The 21340-nt window shown below is 46.8% G+C and overlaps 1 protein-coding gene across 1 annotated transcript in view; it reads right to left on the bottom strand.

Annotated features, from left to right (window-relative positions):
• The window catches only part of SLIT3 (slit guidance ligand 3), a 609828-nt gene that overhangs the window by 205784 nt on the left and 382704 nt on the right, over window positions 1-21340 (bottom strand). Inside the window, exon 5 of the mRNA XM_060008410.1 lies at window positions 8522-8593. Within this exon, the coding sequence (XP_059864393.1) occupies window positions 8522-8593 (72 nt within the window). The remainder of the gene's footprint in view (window positions 1-8521; window positions 8594-21340) is intronic.

Genomic DNA, 21340 nt, shown 5'->3' with positions numbered 1-21340 from the left:
CTCTACTGTAACGGTCATCTCCCCTCTTCTTAAGACCCTTTCATTTCTCTTTGGATCTACAAATCTCCAGGCAGAAGCTCAGGTCAACAGTGTATGTCTCGGAACTTCCCTGGTGGCGCAGTGGTTAAGAATCCGCCTGCCAATGCAGGGGACATGGGTTCGAGCCCTGGTCCGGGAAGATCCCACATGCCACGGAGCAACTAAGCCCATGCACCACAACTACTGAGCCTACTCTCTAGAGCCCGTGAGCCACAACTACTGAGCCTGCGTGCTGCAACTACTGAAGCCTGCACGTCTAGAGCCTGTGCTCCGCAACAAGAGAAGCCACCGCAATGAGAAGCCTGTGCACCGCAATGAAGAGTAGCCCCTGCTCGCCACAACTAGAGAGAGCCTGTGTGCAGCAATGAAGACCCAACACGGCCAAAAATAAATAAATAAATTTATAAAACAAAAACAAAAACAGTGTATGTCTCATAGGACCGCTAAATCTAACTCAGAGGGGCCCAGAATCACTGTGCCTTCTTGCCAGGACACAGGAAAGATGTGATTCTAGTTTACATGCTTGTTGTAAACCCCTTGTTTGCTGTGCATTTAGTGCTCAGAGGGGTTAAATATCTGTGATGAGTTAAAAAAAGAATTTTGCCGACAAATAAAAATGTCCCAGATAACAAATTTTAGTGCTGGAGCCAGAATAATGGTCTCCATTATCCTGAAAAAACAGGAAGGCTTCTCTGGGCTGGTTTTTGCAGCTTTGCTTTTATTCTTCTTTGCTCTGAGATGTCATCATGCTCTTTAACTCAGGGTTTTAGCAGTCCTCTAAATGCTGGAGCCTCTTTGTTCTGAAAGTCACCCACTTACTCATTGTTTATTGAGCACCTACTATGAATCAGGCATAAAACTAACTCTTCCGAATAAAACAGTGAGGAAGACAGGCTCACCTTCTCCCTCCGCATAGCTCGCAGGCTGTTGGAGGGGAAAGATGACTCAGAAAGAAGGCAGTTAGAACTTAGGGTGGGGTGTTATGAGAAATATCCAAAGCCCAACAGAGGACCTCTAACACAATCTATAAAACAGTGTAATCCTGGCCTGGAAGGAATTCTACGTGTTGCCTATACAGCTTCCAATTCTAGGCGCAACTTCTGGGAAAGGGCAATTACCACCACCATCATCCTGCCTTTGCACAACACTGTATCATATCTTTTTTCAGACTGATGGAGTCTAATTTACCCATTTCTTTTATTATTGTTCTCATTTCAGAGGATTTACTTTAATAAATCAACTGGTATTTATCGAGCACTTACATTGGTGGCCAGGGGGCCAGAGAGAGAAGAGTGCTCTAGGGGAGTATTTATCATATTATATACACTCTTTGTGTATCTGTTGGCCTCCCTCTGTGACGAGAAGCAGGGACTGTGCTTATTCATCTTTTTTTTTTGCAGGACTTGCTCTGGGCCTGGCGAGGGTAAGGGCTCAATGATGGTTTGTGGAAGGAAGAATGGAAAAATGGGAGAGTGGAAAGAAAGAAGGAAGGAGGGGAGGAAGGGAGGGGCGGGGAAGGGAGGGAGGAGGGAGGAAGTGGGGAAGAAGGGAGGGGGGGAAGGGGCAGGCAGTCAGGCAGGCTGCTGTGATCCCTTTCTTTACACAGCTTATTTGGGTAGCACTTAGCAAACTGGGGTGACGTCCAACTGCCTCCAGTAGCACCTCAGAACCCGACACACGCAGTCAGGAATGCAAAGAAGGAGAGGGTAGAAAACCTTCTGCACCTCGGGAAGGTGACGCGTCGGCATCCGCTGGCCTCCTGAGAGCAGATTTTCCCAAATCCCCCTTCCAAGACGCAACATCGCTTCCATCAGGAGAGGCAGGCATAACTCCGGTCCTCTGGCTCCGCCCCGCTAAGCCCTGGTGAATAAGCACTCAGTTCCCCCATCCGGTCTGCTGCCAGGACCTGCTGGCTTTCTCCCGTGGGTTTCTGTAGTTTGCCGCTGCCTCTTTAGGTCCGCTTTGCCTGCTTGATTCAGGACTATAAGCTTTCACCAACTGCACAAGTCTCCTTGCTGGCCACCCTGACTCCAGTCTCTGCTTCTCAGCGATTCACCCTCCCCACTGATGCTGGAGCTGTCTTTCTGCAATGAAAATCTGATCACACTGCTCCCCTACTAAAACCTTTTCATTGGATCCCCCTTGCCATTGCCATATGGATCAGGTATTCAAGGTCCTCCCTGACCGTCATTCCCACATCTTCCACCTCCTGTCTCACTAACCTCAACTCTCTTCACTGTTCCTCTTGCGCGCTGTGCTCCAGCCACGAATCTCTGACAAGCCTCAACTCTTTCACATACCTCTGTCCCTTTGCATAGGTTGGTGATTTTTCATATGCTGTTCCTTCTGCCTGGAATGCCCTTCCCCTGGGTGAACTCCTACTCATCCTTCAAGGTCCAACTCATGTCACTTCCTGAGTGAAGCCAGAATCAGGCCTGTCTCTCTGGGCTTTCCCACATCTTTGTCCTTACCTCCAATGGAATCCTGGCCCCTGTCCTGCCACCACTGATTTACTAGTCTGCCCCCTCACCACACTGTGAGTTCTCCAAGTACAAGGACGGTGTCGTATTCTTTTTATAATATCATTTTCATATTAAGCATTTTAACAATAATGCATGATTTTCTCATATGTAATAGGCCAAGCACAAATGCTTGAGGAATGAAAGAACAAATACATTCACTGGATTTGTTCTTAGTCTACCTTATTTTCTGCCATGAGCCATTTGGGCACTGGGGATTCCACAGTGATTGAGAAAGACAGGGTCCCTGTGTACACATGTTCATTCTGTGTGACATCCAGAGACAGGGTGACAAACAGATGAACGAGATCATTTCATAGGGTGATAAGTGCTCTGAATAAATATAACTGGGTAGTGGGATAGAGAGGAAGGGCAGTGGGGGCTGAGGAACTGCTTTAGATGGGTCAAGGAAGGCCATTCTGAGGAGGTGATGTTTGAGATGAGACCTGAACGATTTGAAGGAGCCAACTGTGTGGAGGTCCAAGGGCTTAGCATCCCACGCAAAGGGAGGAGCAAGTGCAAAGGCCCGGAGGCAGGAAGGAGCTTGGGGTGTTCAAGGATGGACTGGAGCATGGGAAGCACAAGGTGAGTGAGAGGAGACCCAGATCGTGTAGAGTCTTGCAGGGCACGACCAGGAGCGTGAACTCTGTTGCAGGTGCAGTGATGGAGTGAACGGCTGCTGAGATTAGCAGACAGAGATGCCACCAACCAGTGGGCACTTCCTGTCCCTCCCCCCTCCCCGCCCAAACACACACAAGGTTACCGCCTGCTCCTGGGGGCCGGCGGGAGGGCAGTGCAGCAACTCAGACTAACTAGGAAACACAAAGGCCGCCTGCCCAGCTTTGTTTTGAAACCGTCAGTTCCAAATTTTGCTAGCTGGCAGAGACAGGGGTTATTGATTTTCCCTTCTGGAATGCATGTCCTACAGAGTCCTCGCAAATAGAAACTGAAAAACAGAGGAAAACATAACTGCTGAGAAAGATAGAGCAAGGGGGCATTTTTTTAAAAAACAATCTATACTGGTTCTGTCTTTTTCTTATTATGCTTTGTGGGATTGTGGCTTGTCATCTCTCTTTTTGTCCAATTCATTTCCCCCCTATCTCTATGTCTTACAATTGTCTCTCTCTCCCTCTCTCTTTTCTCTCTCTCCCCTTCTTCTTCTCACTGTGTCTTCCCCAATACCTAGCACGGCATTTGCATAAGGTAGGCAGGGAATACTGGCATGTCAAGTGTTGGTCTACTGGTCAGTCTACCTGAGTGCCTCTTTCTCCAGCTCAATCTATCCATCTCATCTCCCTTTAAATATAGCACCTTTCCCCCTCCTAGACAGGCAGCAGAGTGGGATCAGCCCATAAAACCAGCTTTTAGTAATTGCAGAGAGTGGTATCCCCAGCTAATTACTTTCTCTTTTCTCTGGAGAAGCAGGAAGCAATTAGGGGCTTCCTTCCGCTGCCTGGGTAGGGGCAGGGCGCCAAATCCCTCCAGCACCAGTATTACAAGGTTCAAACACCCCCCTGGGTCCTTTCTCTTGCCTGTGACAACAGCTGTATGCTTGCCTACTTGCCTCTGTGAATCAGGCCTCCAACTGCCAGCAGCCTCCTTGGTTACTCTTTCCTTTTTCCTGTTGCTAGCACGGCTGAGTAGGGAGTGCTCTGGGTAGACAGCAATGTCTATGGATTGAGTCCAGAAGACGGTTGGGTGGGTTACAAAGGGCAGGCTAAGTGCGGAGGCCTAGGCCCAATGGTGTCTGCTGACTTTTACTAAATTATACACACTGATCAAAACTCAATTTTGGGGCTTCCCTGGTGGCGCAGTGGTTGAGAGTCCGCCTGCCGATGCAGGGCACACGGGTTCGTGCCCCGGTCCGGGAAGATCCCACGTGCCGTGGAGCGGCTGGGCCCGTGAGCCATGGCCGCTGAGCCTGCGCGTCCGGAGCCTGTGCTCCGCAACGGGAGAAGCCACAACAGTGAGAGGCCTGCGTACCGCAAAAAAAAAAAGTAAAAAACCAACCAAACAAAAAAACCCCCAATTTTGTCATCTGGAAAATGGGGGTAACACAGTCTCTTCCTTCTTGAGGGGGACTGTCGGGACAAGCAAAGAAAATCCATATCAAAACTACAAAATTATAAACAAGAAATAGCCAATCCTTGCTTTTCTCCTCTTAGTGAAGCATATGGTATCACGAATAGGCCCAGTTGGTATTTCAAGCCTGACATTCCAATAATTTATCATCTTCTCCTATTTTATTTTACTTAAGTAACAAGTAGAAGAGTGTTATATTCCCTGAGCTCACACAAGGTGATGGAGAAGGTTCGAGGGCTGGCAGTTCGTTTATAAACAGATCGATGATAGGGATGTACATTCCTGAGGTTTAAACTTCACTACTCATCACTCACAAAAGAGACAATCTCTACAAGTGGGTAATTGAGGTCTGGTCGGAGGAGGGTGTTTCCTTAACAGGTTTTATACAAATTTAATTTCCGCAAAGCGTCTCGTATTTTACAGGTACTGACGCATATTTCAATGCACAACTTCAGTAATCAACCTTTACCCAGATGCCTCCCTTCTCGAACTTGCTCCTCAGCTTGGGTCCTATACGTCCAATTACCCACACTTCATTTTCTCTTAAGGCCACAGGATTATTTAATTTCACTCCCTCTTAGTCAAACCAGAGATGTAGCTGTGGTCACAGACCAAAGTCTCATAACCAGTAGAAACAGGACAGGATGGCAAGTTCACCAACACATAGAAGACGCTCCGTCCACACTGCCTGTGGAAGACGGGACACTGCTTTACACTCAACTCATCATCTTCCAGACTGGTTCTTCCCCTGATCTTTCAACCTCTGTGGAGTGGGAGCTCCAAGAAGGCAGAGCTCACAGATACGTATCTTACTTCCCGCATTTACCCCCAGAACTGGCACGTAGTAGGAGCTCGAAAAACATTTTGAGGGCTGCGTGGATGAATGACTATGGGAATGTGCGATCATTCTCGGTGTCCTCCAAATATGGAGCTCATCATTTTCCCCTTCCTTTCCCTGGCCTCTAGTAACTTGTGGATTGCCACTTCCCTTGCCTCGGTCTCCACTGGCGTCTTACTGGGGGCTCCTCCTTTCATTCCTGACTGCGAGCCCTGATCCCTCACGTTGGACCACAGCCTCATCTCCCACCGGCCCCCTCCTTCTTCCACCTTGTCCTGTCCTAGGTTCCTCTTCCAGAATCAATGGTTTCATCATGACCTTTCCCAGATCGGAAGCTAGCCACCTTCTCAGTACCTACATCTAAAGTCCATACTCCTTGCAGGCAAGGCTCGCCACCACCTGGTCCCCACTTCTCTTTCTGACCTGATCACCTATTACTCCGCGTCATAATCCCTCCACTCCCATGAGACGGCTCGGCGTAGGTCCCTTAAAACACACCTTGTATAGGTTTGCCTCCCCACTCTGCACACGCTATTTGCCTGTTCATTCGGCAAATTCCAATCATCATTCCGGGCTCCGTGAAAGTCTTTACAATTATAACAACAACAAAGGAAGACAGCAGTAATAGTAGCTAGAACTTTCTAAGCACCTTCCACATGCCAAGCATAGTACTGAGTTATTCATACACATCATTTCATTCACCTTCACAAGACCACTAAGAGGTTAGGTACAATTCTTATCCTCCTCTCCCTCTGGAAGAAATCTAGGCTCAGAAGCGTCAAGTACTGTACCCGAGGTCACAGACTCAGTACACAGAACAGCTGAGAACCAGACACAGATTAATCAGATGGCCACCCTTTGGGCGACACTGCCTAAAGCTACTGTTCTTCTCTGAGCTCTGACAGTCCTTCATAATGCCTGGCCACTCATTGGACCATTTTGCTGTGGACTGTTAAATTATTAAACTTCCTCTCGTATGCACGTTTCTTGTCCCCAGTTATACCATAAGTCACCTGAGAATTACACATCTGGGTCTTAGAAGTTCTGGTCCCCCAGAGTATGGTGACTGAACTGATTAGAAGTAGGAAGTAACCAACCCCTTTCGTTTTGTTGGTTAATTCATCCTTTAAGCAGTGAGTTTACTCTCCTCCCCTGTCCCACTAGATCCTTGCTGTTTAGGACACACATCCAGGTGGAGAAGGAGGGCCTGTCCGTAGTTCTTGAGTTTGCGGACTCTTAACACTTTTAGCTCCTGAGGCCTTTGTGAAGTTAGAGACAGTACAGGAAAACAACAACAATGACCCCCCCAAACCCCAGCAACTATTGAGGACCACTGTGACACTGAATCACTTTCTTGAGAATCAAAAATGTAGCTGGTAATTACACAGCCCTGCTTATCTATCACCACAGTATGTTTTCTTATTAACTGGCCCATTTAAAATTAGAGCCATGAGATAGGCTAGATATACCACTTTATGTATGTAAGATGTTAATTTAGGGCTCAACCCTCAAGAAGCTGGTTGACTTTAAGTTAGTCACTGCCCTTCTCTGGTCCTCAATTTTCTCACTGCTGATCTGTGGGGTTTCATTGGATCTGTAAGTTCCCCTCTCGTCTTGCTTTCCTGGGATGCTAATCAACACAACCTCTTAGTTTTGCTTTATGTGCACCATCTCGAGTCACACTTTCTGCAGCTTTGTCTGCTCCTCCCGGCCCGCTCCTGCTTGTGGGCAAATGCTTCCAGATGAAGCAATGGGTAGCCTGCTGTCTGGAGCCCCTTGCAAAGTGCTCTCTGTTCCCTGCTCCCTGCACCCCAGATGCCTCTGCCCTCTGGTGTGCTTTGCATGTCAAACGCCTAAAGCTTTCTGCTCGGTTCTCAGCAAAGGGGAGGCACACAGCTTGTATCAGGAAGCCAACGTCAGCTTCCCGGCACGCCAAGATCCCTGCAGTACTTACAGGGAGAACTAAGAGCTAAAGCAGTTTAAAAAAAAAATCTCCTTCAAGACTTCTCAAGTTGGATGCAAGCCTGTGGAGGAGGTCAGTGGGCAGAAATGCCTTCTCTGTACCCCTCTCCAAACACATGGGCACAGTGGTGTGGAAAGAAAATTCAGGAGGCACACTCCTCATGAAGGGAAGGGCCCGGGAGTCCTGATAAGCGGCAGACAGCAGGGGGCCAGGTAGGAAAGAACAAAGGTTATTTGGCAAGTTCAAAAGCGTGGTGATGGAACAGTTCTGCATCAGTTGCAGTAATGGGCAATGGAATCTGCACGTGATAAAATGACACAGAATTGCACATGCACACATGTGTGCACACAGACACAAGTGAGCGTGTGTAAAACTGGGACATCTGAAGAATAAGGTCTGTGGATTGCACTCATGTCAATTTTCTGGCTTAATATTATATGAGAGTTATACAGGGTGTTACCACTGGGAGAAAACTGGGTAAAAGTGAACACAGACTAGTCTACTATTTTTGAAACTTCCTGTGAATCAATAATTATTTCCAAATAAAAATTAAGAAAAACCCCAAGCACCTAGTGCAGTAGATCTGGCTATGTCTCCCCATGATCCTGGGACACAAGTCCTGACTCTCCCTCACAAGATCCTAACAGCGAGATCTTTACCATCTTTGTCTCCCATTTACAGAACACTTACTATGTACGAGGCACTAAGCGTAAAAAACATTTTCTCGTTGGCATCGATACCCCACCAGGCTATCATCCCTATTTTATAGAAGGTGATGACCTTGGCAGAAGCTGAGTTGAGCCCCAGGCCCACAGAGTGCGGCCAGGCTGGGACTCAGGTCTGGGACTCTGTGTTCATAGCTGGGGACAAATCTCCAGAGAAGGATAAGACTCCCTGGAGCTGCCGTGGTGTTCGACGTGTGTTCCCTGGAAACCACTTAAGCACACCCCTCAATCTGTCTCAAAGGCGCCTGGACTGAGGGCACAAGTCACGGGGATACCCCCTCCCTGTCCCGTGCCCCTCACCCCTGCTCTGGCCGGAGAACCACTTCCGCAGCGAAGCAACAAAAACATCACTTACAGGTTCTTCACGTCTGCGATGCCTCGGAACGCCTTCCTCGGGATCCCCAGGATCTGGTTTTCGCTCAGATCTCTAAACAAGAAGAGAAGAGGCACAGGCATGAAGGACCCAGGCCCGGCTTTATCTGCATCTCATTATGAGAACAAAACCCCTCTGGAGGCTGCCTCTGCGGTCAGGAGTGTTTGGGGGACTGTTTAGTCTCAGGCCCCAGGCTGCTTACAAGCCTTCACATTGTTCTTCTAGCGATGGCCTTGCTGAAATGGTTACCAGGCCAGCGGCTCGCCTCCAGGGCGGGCTCTGTGGGTGGTCTCACACCTCCAGGCCACGAGCCAAGTGCTGGGTTATTTGTTGCACACACACTACACCCAATTCTCTTGTTCTGCCACCTCCCAGAGATGACCCCTTCCTCCGCCTCCGCACAGCATCCCTCCCCCACCGCAGGGTCAACACCACTCAATCTCCCATCTTCTCAGGGACCCTCTCTGCCTTTCTCATCTGAGATTGGAATGGAGCCTGGCCATCCTGGCTTTCCGATGGGGGATGACCCTCTCTGCTTTTCGAGAGCCCCAGAGAGACCCCTGGGGGCCACCTGGATCGTGCTAGTGACAGGCATGATGAATTCAAATTGCATTTCCACAAACCCACCCAAAATGGGGGTCCCACTGCACCTCATGTAGCATTTAGCAATGCTAACATGTTGCTCTGAGTAGGGAGGGGAAGGGACAAAGTGTCAGGTCCTGAAGCTGGCTCAAACCCAAGTCTTGTACCAGGGTCCCCTTTAAGAATCCCCAAAGCCTCAATATCCTTTCCTAAGACCCATGCATTTTTTTTTTTTCATTTTGTTTTCCAGTTTTATTTTTTGCTGGACCAAACACATGCACTTGTTTTCATTCATACCCCAAACTTGCTTGGGGTCTTAGTAAGTAATCAAGCATATATATGTGTATCAATCATATATATATATATATATATATATATATATATATATCTCCATTATTTTCAAAAGAACACAAAAACCTTCAGATATTAAGGTAAAAAATTACCTACCCAGACACAACCACTGTTACCAATTAGGAGTAATATATATATATAAATGTTACCAATCTGATCTCATAGTATGTAGTCTGTTTTAACCTCTTTTTTCGCATACTATATTGAGAACATCTGTTCCTGTCATTAACAGTACATGTATGCCAACATTTTTTTTTTTTTTTGCGGTACACGGGCCTCTCATTGTTGTGGCCTCTCCCGTTGCGGAGCACAGGCTCCGGACGCGCAGGCTCGGCGGCCGTGGCCCACGGGCGCAGCCGCTCCGCGGCACGTGGGATCCTCCCGGACCGGGGCACGAACCCGTGTCCCCTGCGTCGGCAGGCGGACTCTCAACCACTGCGCCACCAGGGAAGCCCCTATGCCAACATTTTTAATGGCTGTGTATCATCCAATTCTATAGATGGCTATATGATCCCACGGCGCTAGGTATTTATTTACTTGCCATTTAAGGAAACACCAGGATGAATTTTCCTGCCCACACATTTTGAGGACACTTGTACAGCTACTTCCTTGGTATAAAAGTCCTATAAGGAGAATGTGCTGGGTCACAGGGTAAACGCGTCTTAAATTGCCGTGTTGTCCTAGAGACGGATGGACACTCCCACACTGATTTTCCAGGGGCACCTAATCGAAAGCTATAGATGACTCCAAATATATTTGGAAAGAGAGGTCAGACGACCATCCTCCACTAAAACCTGGGCCCTCTAAACCATCATGTTGCCGGGAAGCAGGAGGAAACACAGGAAGCAGAAGAGAGGAGCCCGTTTTTCTGCTCTCATCGGCTGAGCTGAGTGGGCAACTCTGAGTGGCGGGCTAAAACTCAAGACACGTGGGGATTGTCTGGGGCCGCTGTTAGATACCCAGGCAAGGCTCAGAGTTGGGGTAGGGTGCAGAGATAAATACAGAGAGAAATCCTGGGGCTGAATAACAGGGTGCTCCCCATCTCAAATCCAGTTTCCTCTGCCTGTGACTGATATAAGTAAATTCAAATGCACAAGGAGCCCCACTGCAGGCTCCCCCGGCTGGGCCTGATTCAATGAGCAGGGCTCCAGCCTGGAGTCGGGGCGCTGAACAAAGCCCATGATGACAGCAGAGGTCAGGCAGTGTCACCAAGGCCACTCCTCTGCTCTCCATCAGCCTCCAAGAGAAAGGGGCCCAGGTCCTGTCATCTGACTAATGCAATTTCCACCAGGCATCTGGGCTATACCCAAGGTTCCGGCAGCCACAATGGGCCCAGTCTTTTCTGCCAAGCGAAGGTTGGTCTCCAGGACAGCAAGCCCCTGCCCGCTAGCCTCCGAGGCTCGTATACTAGTTTTGGCCGCTCTGGGAAACAGCTCAGGCCACACTTCTGGCAGACGGCTAATGATCAAAATCAGGGGCAGGTGGAGGATACAGGAGAGACGTTTAGAACGATCAGCTCTAAAAACGCTTGGAAGCCAGATGAAGGGGTACCTATCCCAATTATGCATTAACCCTTTGAGGTTAAGGCACCCCGGTATACTGAAAGAAGAGCAATTGTATGAGGGTTCTGGTTTGCAGTACAGCGGGATGAAGAAAGGACAGCCGTATTTAAGCAGAAAAATCTGATGGAGCTGCCGAGCAGTCTCCCACGGAAGCGGTCACACAGACAAAATCCTGCCCTCGGATGGGACGGCCACTTGGGTTTCCGTTCACTATTTTCTCGCTGTAACTATACCCAGGGTTGCTCCTACTTTCAGGAGCCTCGTTAAAAGTACAGCTCTTTCCGTCTCCCTGCCATGGCTTTCCTCCTGCCGCCATTGAGCGAAACAGTAGATTGTAGGGAATTTATCTGCTACCCAGGACAATCTGCTTGTAAATTTTATTAATTTTATTTTCCATTGAGCCTCTCTTCTCTGGCTAACAATACCGCGGCCATCCATCCGCAGGACTATACACTGATTTCATAAATACCTCCAGTGGGCTGACAAACTGACAGCTTTAATGGTGTTACTGATGGGGCGTGGAGGAGGGTTCAGGGCTGGGCGCTTCATTTTCGGTAACTGTCCCTTCACAATTATCTCGGGGCCTTTGTGGGGGTTCCTAATAGTGTGTTTATCTCAGCGTGATGCCAGAGCATGGAGCTATTGTTAAGTACTATCCTTGAGAGAGACAAGAGCCACCATTTTCGGCTGACACTTAAATAAAAATAACAAAATCTATCCATAGTGCCCACGAGCTTAGTTCCGGTCAATTGCTTGTTGGGGGTTTAGTGCCTCCCTGTTCCTGCGGGAAAAGGCTCAAAAGTGACCAGGTTTGAAAGGGAACTTGCTTTTTCTTTTTTTTAACCTTAGATGAACGGGATGAGGTTGGAGTAGGGTGAGAGAAAGAATGGTGAGCTGGGATTTTCTGGGGAAATAAAGGAAGATGGCTGGTGGGAAAGGCTTTCTTGGTTGGGAAGTGGGGTGCCTGACTGGGATGCCTTTTTAAATAATTAGGATTCTGAAAGAAAGGCGAACTGCATTAGCTAAAGTGCATTTTCCTGCTTCTGGAAAATGATTAACTGGCTGATCATTCCATCCAAAAACACCAGACCAGAGAGGACTTATTAAGGAGACAGTAAGTCAAATAGGAGTTGGCAAGAACCAATATATCCCCCTTCCAGCCAACATCCCCCCCCTTTTTAATTTACTAAAATGCTTTGGACACAGATTAACTTTCTTCGCAAATTTATTATTGCTTCATCTACCTTGAAACAGGGACTGCAGACGCTTTGATAAATGGATTGAAAGGTTGTCTAGTTCCAGTGGAGCTTTTGAAATGCTTCCCGGGGCTCTCCCTGCAATGTCAGACATGCTTTGTTCTCAGAGCAACAGTGAATGACAGTCCCCACCTTCACCCCACCCCTACCTCCCCATGTTTACCAGGCAAGGCAAGAAACAGGTAAACGCTCTCCTTTTTGCTCTGGTGGGGACAATGCGTTTGTCTCGGTCACTTTCATGCTACCAGAAAGTCCTGTCTGTGTTAAATGGAAGTTTATGGCTCCTAGAGGTCCATGTCGAATTATTCCGAAGGTACAGAATGGGACTTGGAAGCTCCTCAAGAATTGGGGAATTCTCGTGTGGGAAGTGGATAGAGCCACTTATTAGCTGTACGATCACACAAACTACTGAAATGCTCTATGACTCAGGTTCCCCATCTTTACAGTGAGGCTATTCATTTTACTGATCTCTTGCAGATTAATACTGAGGATGAAATGAATTGGTATGTGTATACTTTGCACAGAACCTGGAACGCTGGAGGCATTCAGTGAAAGGCTGCATGTATTTCTTGGACTTTCCCTCCATTTAGCCCTGGATTTGCATCGCTGAAAATGTCCCTTTTCACTATCCTCAGGACATATGGCTACAACTCTGCAAAGAATAGAACACATAAACATTGCTAATATTCTTTCCATAAAGTCTGAGAGAGGTTAAACTTCCCCTCATCTATCATCTAGATACGAGTATCCATATCTGATTCTAGATTCTTTTGGATAAAACAGGAGAGGTTGATTCAGGAGTAAAGTTCTGTCTTCGGTTGGGCTTGCTCAGATGCAGATGTTTGGCCAAGTGATGGATTCACAAAGTACTCCTGGGAGAGGCAAGAAAGGTATGGAGGAAATAGGATGGAGAAGGAAATAAAGGACAATGAGGTAAAGTGCTGGTCTTAGCCCCAAACCCTGGGAGCTCCTGTCTCTAACCAAGGGATCTGGGTCTTTGTAGCCCAGCATCAGACAGTCCTTGGTTAGACCACCCAGGAGAAATGCAAATTCCCTGGCTCTGCCTGTTCTCCATAAGGCTGGATGAAGTGACACTAGCAACTCAAGGACAGGTTGCCGAAGAAGTTCCCAGCCACGACTTTCAGCAGCAAAGTCCAAAGAATCAGGAGATGGGGGCCAATGTCAGCAAAGGGAACCCAAGGGATCCAAACCAAAGCATTTCATAAGAAGGCTTCAAGGTCAGTTTTCCTAAATCAGGAAAGATTTTTTTTAAAAAATCTTTCATCTCAGAAGATTAAAAGAAATCACCCCTGAAAGATGACATATCCAGGATCAAGGATCAAGAGGCCATGCATGGTAGGGGGTGGGAAGCAACTGAGCAAAGAAAACTGGAGCAACCCAATCTGGTACCTTCTTTATCTACCTCCCCAAACCCTTTGCACTAAGACGAATCAAATGCCTTTTTAGTAACATTAAAAAGAAAAAATCCATCAACTCTTGATTAGCCAAACTAAAAGAGGGGATGACCTAAAAGCATTTATATTTAGAATCCTTTATTGGATTTGGGATCAGGGCAGTGAATTGCGATTCTGATTCTCTTTGGCCTGAGTATGTATTAAAATTACTTTCCTAGTAATGGAAAGCCTAGTAGGAAGAAACCGCCCATTGGTGCAGTAGGTATCAATCCAAACTCATTTCATTTCTGATGGATAATCTATGAATCTAAAATTTCTTGGACTCTCAATGCTACCATCCTATACAAAGCTGAACCTTGATCCCCTACCCCCAACTCCTCAAATATGGTAACCATGACACATCACTCTGCTCTAGGATCCAAAGAGAAAGATATTGTTTTGCTTACCTTATTTGATACAGCAGGAGGGACAGATATGCAGGAAAAATTATTCCCTGGGGGTTCTACAATGTGGGCTTCGGGGAGGATTTATCTTAAAAGGTGAATCTCTTGTGCAGGCGAAAGCAAGATTATATGTTTGCAGTTGGGTCACTGTCAAAACCAAATGAGCCCCAAACATATGTCCCAGCTAGGAAGCCCTGGTACCTCCAGCTGAGTGTCCAGTTAATTGCATCCTCTGTCTGAGGGAGGTTACAGTGGACCACCTGAATCATTTCCTGCAAGAAATGCCACCTATCTCAGAGACCCAGAGACTCAAAGTATCAATGGGGGACGAAAACAATGATTTCCCACTGCTCCGGCTGGGTTTCTAATATTTCACGGCAGCAAGAGTTGACACTGCCTGCTCCCTTGATGTGACAAAGTTACTGAATGAAACATTTCAATAAGAGCTCCTTCCACTGTGCCTTCTTTGATAAACTCATTAGAAAAGTCCTAGTCAGAGCGTTCAGGTGTTTAATATTGGTGGATTAAATGCCAGTTCAGATTCTTACTTCACTCAACAAAAAAAAATGAATTGAGCACCTACTACGTGCTACACTACTGAGACACAGAAATGAACAGAACCAAGTTTCTGTACTCCTGGAACTTGCATCTCATTGACCCCAGATACAAATAAACAGACTCCTTTATACGAACATAAACATCTAGACACCTCAAAAAATAAGAGCTGCAGTTTCACTCTTTTTTCCTTTTCAACAAGAAGGAAGCCTGTATTTAATTCACACTGCAAGACTGTTCCTAACCACCAAGGAAAATAATTCACAGTTTTGTTTTACTCGAGGTCCAAAATCTTTTTTGGTTTTTAGGAGCAGGGAAAGGGAAAGATGCCAATCTGAATCACTGGGACTTGCAGAGGTGCAGACTTGTTTCATCAAGTATATTGGATTTTATCTATCTATCTATCTACCTATCTATCTATCTATCATCTATCTATCTATGGCTGCATTGGGTCTTCGTTGCTGCGTGTGGGTTTTCTCTAGTCGTAGTGAGTGGGACTCACTCTTTGTTGCGGTGCGCGGGCTTCTCACTGCGGTGGCTTCTCTTGTTGCGGAGCACGGGCTCTAGGCGTGCAGCCTTCAGTAGTTATGGCGTACAGGCTTCAGTAGTTGTGGCGTGCAGGCTCTAGAGCACAGGCTCAGTAGTTGTGGCACACAGGCTTAGTTGCTCCGTGGCATGTGGGATCTTCCTGGGCCAGGGCTCGAACCCGTGTCCCCTGCATTGGCAGGCGGATTCTTACCCACTGTGCCACCAGGGAAGTCCATGGATTTATCTTTTAAAGTGGACAGTTTGATAAAAATCAGGACAGTTTGAAAATGTTATTAAGAGTTGGCATGGCATGGGGCAGCTGTTCTCACAGTGGGGCTCACCATCTACCTGATCAGAATTTACTGATGATGCTTTGAAAAAAATACAGATCCCTGGTTTTTAAAATAATTTAGATATGATCATGGTATTGTGTTTTGATATATTTGCTACGTTATTATTGTTCTTTTCATTTATGTCTTTATCTTTGAGAGATACATACTGAAATAATTAAGGATGAAATGATGATGTCTGGGTTTTGCTTCAAAATAATATAGAAGAGGGAGAACCGGGTAGAAGTATAGATGAAACAAGGTTGGCCATGAGTTGATACTTATTAGAGCTGAGTGATGGGTATAAAGGGGGTACATTTATAATCTGTGCTTGACTTTTACACAAGAGTGAAATTTTCCATAATAAAAATTTTTTTTGTGTGTGTGTGTGTGGTATGCGGGCCTCTCACTGTTGTGGCCTCTCCCGTTGCGGAGCACAGGCTCCGGACGCGCAGGCTCAGCGGCCATGGCTCACGGGCCTAGCCGCTCTGCGGCATGTGGGATCCTCCCGGACCGGGGCATGAACCCGCGTCCCCTGCATCGGCAGGTGGACTCTCAACCACTGTGCCACCAGGGAAGCCCATTCCATAATAAAAAAATTTTAATGCCAATTCCTAGGACCCATCCCAGACTTACTGAATCAGAAACCTTGGGAATGAGTTCTGGACACTTTGGGCAAGTGTGAGAACACGGGTAGAATGATTAGTGTATGTGATTAGGTGTTAAGTTCATGTTCTAGCCGCGTGTCTTTACGAGCATTAATACAATTCTCTAAGCCTCAACTTGTACTTCTGTGATATTAGGATAAGCATTATAGATAATGGACAAGCAAGTGCTTTCTATATTTGAACGCAGGATATAAATGCACATCACTATCTTCATTTCATTAGCATGAGGTTAACAAACATAGCATCTTACTTCTTTACGTATCTAGTCTGCTTGGGTCCAAGATGCAAAGGCCTCCTGTGTCTCAGGTGTGACCCTGCTGGTGTCGGGCGAAATGCCCATGGGATACATAGGTACGTAGGTAGGTAGATAGATAGAGAGATAGATAGATAAATAGATGGTTGGATAGGTAGGTGGATGGATGGATGGATGGATGGATGGATGGATGGATGGATAGGTAGGTAGGTAGGTAGGTAGGTAGATAGATAGATAGATAGATAGATAGATAGATAGATAGATAGATGATATATGGATAGGGTCTCCTTACAGGGGGAGGCCGAGACGGGCAGAGTGACAACATCTAATCTATATTTTAGAAAGCCACTCAGGGGCCCAGTTTGGAGGCTGACCTAGGAAGAACTAAGAGTTCATGGGTGGTTACACCCCTCCCTGGGATCTCAGAGTTACGGCAGAGGCAAACCAAGCACTCTGTCCCTCCCAAACGCGCTGGTGAGACTATGCTTGACTGAGATGAGGACATTCCTGGTGGGGCCTCACAGACAAGTGATTTCCTACAGTTTCCTAGGAGGGCTGCGATCTAGGGGAGAAATCACGGGAGGGCAGGTAGTGAGCCGAACAACGCAGCCAGGCTGAGCGGCAGATCTAGAGCCGTGACTGCAGATGAAGACCTGGTGTTCAAGCACAGTGGAACTTAAGGATCCTCGGAGGGCCTGAGGGCTACGAGCTGCTCCAAAAGGCTGAAAACGGAGTGAGGGTTATTGGTTTACTCTCTGAGTGGTTACTAGTGTGGGCACCCTTTCTGGGCAGTCGTTCCAGAGACCACAGACTCAAATGAATTAGGGTTTCGCAGGTTAAAGCAAGTGAGTAAAGCAGGCTGAATGTGGACAATAATAATAGTGAGGGGGTGAGCTAGGGGAATGCAGGGCCCATTTAAATTAATTTCCCCTAAGTCAAAACCAAATAACCCTCTGTGCTGGCCAACAAAACACTTCAAGGGCTGAAGGGTGTGGAGGCCAGCACCCCTCCAGGGAAGACCCACTAATTCTAGAACAGTGCTGTCCCATGGAAGTATCATATGAGCTACCGATGCAATTAAAATGTTTCTCTCAGCAGCATTAAAAACAATAAAGGGCTTCCCTGGTGGCGCAGTGGCTGGGAGTCCGCCTGCCGATGCAGGGGATGCGGGTTCGTGCCCCGGTCTGGGAAGATCCCACATGCCACGGAGCGGCTGGGCCCGTGAGCCATGGCCGCTGAGCCTGCGCGTCCGGAGCCTGTGCTCCTTAACAGGAGAGGCCACACAGTGAGAGTCCCGCATACCGCAAAACAAAACAAAACAAAACAATAAAAAGAAACAGTTGAGATGAATATTATAATAAAGCATTTAACTTAACCTGACATACCCAAGATATAATCATTTCAATATGAAATCAATAAGAAAATATATTAGTGAGATACTTCACAATTCTTTTTTCATACCAAGTCTTCGGAATCTGGTGTGTGTTTTATGTACATCTCAATTCGAGCCAGCCATCCTCTAAGTGCTCCATGACCACATGTGGCTGATGCCTATTGTATTAGACAGTGCAGTTCTAGGGTAAGGCTAGGAGCTGGAGGCTGTAGCTATGTGTCCACTCATTGCCGAGAGAGAGAAAGAGTTTTAGATGTTGGAGCCAATCTAAAGGAGCCCAGTGGAGTTCTGCTTGGTGGTGGGGGCACAGCGGGCGGGTTTGGGTTACCCATAGGAAATGTGGAAGGGATCCAGTCAAGATAGAAACTTCTGGATTCGGGGAAGCAAGTGATGAATTGAAATATTCCAGTCATTCAGCCATCCCTCTGGGGAGCAAAGAATCTCCTTCTACCCATAGGAATTAATCTGAGCCTTTCCAAACCATCACCCTTCTAGGGCTGACAGGATATAACCAATACTTCCAGTCCAAATAGAAGCTTTTTGCATTTGATTATCATATGCAGCTCCAACTAAGGCTCTTTGTGTTCATGAAATAGCATTATATATAATTGACTGATCATCTCCAGCCAGTGGTACAGAGGCTTAGCCTCTCAACAGTATACTAATCTCTGGGATTATCACAATTTAGTGACAAATGAGTTACATTAGACGGGATTGGGGAGTTCTAATTATCAGCCCAATTGTGCCTTCTATTCTGGTCCTGACTTCCCTGTGCCACTAAATGGTCCAGAAAACATCACCAGGATTCCAACTACTGGCATCTGACTTGAGTCTGTGCGTTCATCACCAACGTACCCTTCAGGGAGTAAAACTGTGATCCAGGTATCCTTACGTCACGTGCAGAAATCTGGTGCTGAAAATCATCTGATCTTAAGGATCTAATCAAGTACCTGAGACAGACCCCTGCCAACTCCCCCCCCTCCCCGCACAATGAGATGTTTTGTTTTGATTTGTCAATATTGGTTGGGATGGGAGGAGTGGTCCACTCGGTTCAAAAAGATGGAGATTGGTGTTTTATTTTCCTTTGTTTGAAGCTGTGTGTCTGGCCAATGGAGTTTGGGAAAGGGAGCCCATTTCTGTGCAATCCATCCTCCTCCCTGGCTGACATACTGTTCCCACCCCCTCCTTCCCCTCCGTCCCTCTCTCTTGGCAACCCTCTGAGGCTTTCATCCCTAATTTGATTGTCGTAGCTGACACTGTCAATCTGAAATCCAGTAGCATGTCTAATGCTGGCTGGACAAGGGGCATGCAGAAGGAGTCGAGGGAGAGGCAAATTCATCTTGAGAAGTAGCTTTATGTAAATCGATCCTTTGGCCTAACGCTGGAGCCAAGCATTTGCTGATTAATTGGAGAAGCGTTCTTGTCTTCTTTAGAGGGATGGCCCAAATTGAGTCCGCTCTTATTCACAAAGACATTCCCATGCCCCAAAGCCTTTTGCAATTAGGAGATGAAACCTTGCGAGTGAGGGGGTGGGGGGAGCATTTACGGAATTGTTCTGAAACGAAGCGTGTGCACTTGGCCTGCTTTGTGATTAATTGCTGACCTGAGTACCCTCATTTGCCTCCCCGACGGTGTCCTGACAGCGAAAGTTCTGAGGCACAGCATCCCATAGGTGAAGATCTGCTTGTGCAATAATCAGCAAAAATGAAGAGGGTAGCTAGCGTGCTTTCTACACGTGTTTCTCTTGTGGATTCCAAATGTATATTTTCAGTTACCGCTTGGGCCCATTTCTGTTGGCATCAGAAAGGAGGGAGTGCATCTGTAATGGACGCAATCCCCTTTCCACGTCTTCTAAACTTTTCCAGAAAAAGAAAGCTCCAGTGAGACGGCACATCATCCTCCAGGGTGGTCTTTTTAACTCCGTCCCAGGGCACCGTTTAACTTGCCTTTACCAAGGCAAATGACGGGCCTGCACACAGGTAAAGTGAGTTTGGATCTGGAAAGACTGCTTGTTGCTGCCGACCTACACGCTGACCAGAGGGGGAGCTGGTCAGGTCACATGGTCTTCCCCACTGTCCCCTCCCTCCCCCAGTAAATTGTTAGCTTCATGTGGTCAGGGACTTTTGCTAAGCACAAGGCCTGACGCATAGCTTAAAAAATACTTGCTGAATGGATAAAAGAAATAGTTGAAATGATTTCATGCCGTTGCCTGGTTCAAGGATGACAGAGAATAAATCTCAAGCTATGAGGATTTTTTTTCCAAGTCCAGTTTGTCCATTTAGATTAGAAAGGGCTCTGGCCTCTTGTCGTACCTTTCCACCTCCACCTGCCTGATGGGAGTATCATGCGTGTGAAGTAACACCACTAGAATAGGCTTCTAAGGAGCCACAGATAAATTCTCCAACTGAGAAGCATTTAGTGAGCTGAGCTAAAGCATGGGAATGAGCAATTATACTGGGAAGGTAGGCTAAGCCGATAAATAATTAGGTTTGGGGGGACAGAGGTTAAACCTGGCCTGAGAGGTTGCAACAGATTTGGAAAGTGGATCCGACCCAGAAAGGGGCTGTGTGCCTGACAATGTTTCATCTCCCCGCTTCTGATTTCTGGCACTCGTGGAGACTAGGATAATATAAGATAATGAAACTCTGGCTGCCGAAGGAGACACTTTGAGCCTCAAGCTGCAGGAGATGTCAAAAGGGGATGGAGAGATATACCATGTTCTTGGATGGGAAGAATCAACACTGTGAAAATGACTGTACTACCCAAAGCAATCTACAGATTCAATGCAATCCCTATCAAACTACCACTGGCATTTTTCACAGAACTAGAACAAAACATTTCACAATTTGTATGGAAACACAAAAGACCCCGAATAGCCAAAGCAATCTTGAGAACGAAAAATGGAGCTGGAGGATCAGGCTCCCTGACTTCAGACTATACTACAAAGCTACAGTAATCAAGACAGTATGGTACTGGCACAAAAACAGAAAGACAGATCAATGGAACAGTAAAGAAAGCCCAGCGATAAACCCACACTCATATGGTCACCGCATCTTTGATAAAGGAGGCAGGAATGTACAGTGGAGAAAGGACAGCATCTTCAATAAGTGGTGCTGGGAAAACTGGACAGGTACATGTAAAAGTATGAGATTAGATCACTCCCTAGCACCATACACAAAAATAAGCTCAAAATGGATTAAAGACCTAAATGTAAGGCCAGAAACTATCAAACTCTTAGTGGAAAACATAGGACACTCTATGACATAAATCACAGCAAGATCCTTTTTGACCCACCTCCTACAGAAATGGAAATAAAAAGAAAAATAAACACATGGGACCTAATGAAACTTCAAAGCTTTTGCACAGCAAAGGAAACCATAAACAAGACCAAAAGACAACCCTCAGAATGGGAGAAAATATTTGCAAATGAAGCAACTGACAAAGGATTAATCTCCAAAATTTATAA

Source organism: Delphinus delphis, chromosome 3 (assembly GCF_949987515.2).
Source record: "Delphinus delphis chromosome 3, mDelDel1.2, whole genome shotgun sequence".
In the NCBI taxonomy this organism is placed as follows: Eukaryota; Metazoa; Chordata; class Mammalia; order Artiodactyla; family Delphinidae; genus Delphinus; species Delphinus delphis.
The sequence above is the reverse complement of the archived record's forward strand: the minus strand, read 5'-3'. Positions and strand labels throughout refer to the sequence as shown.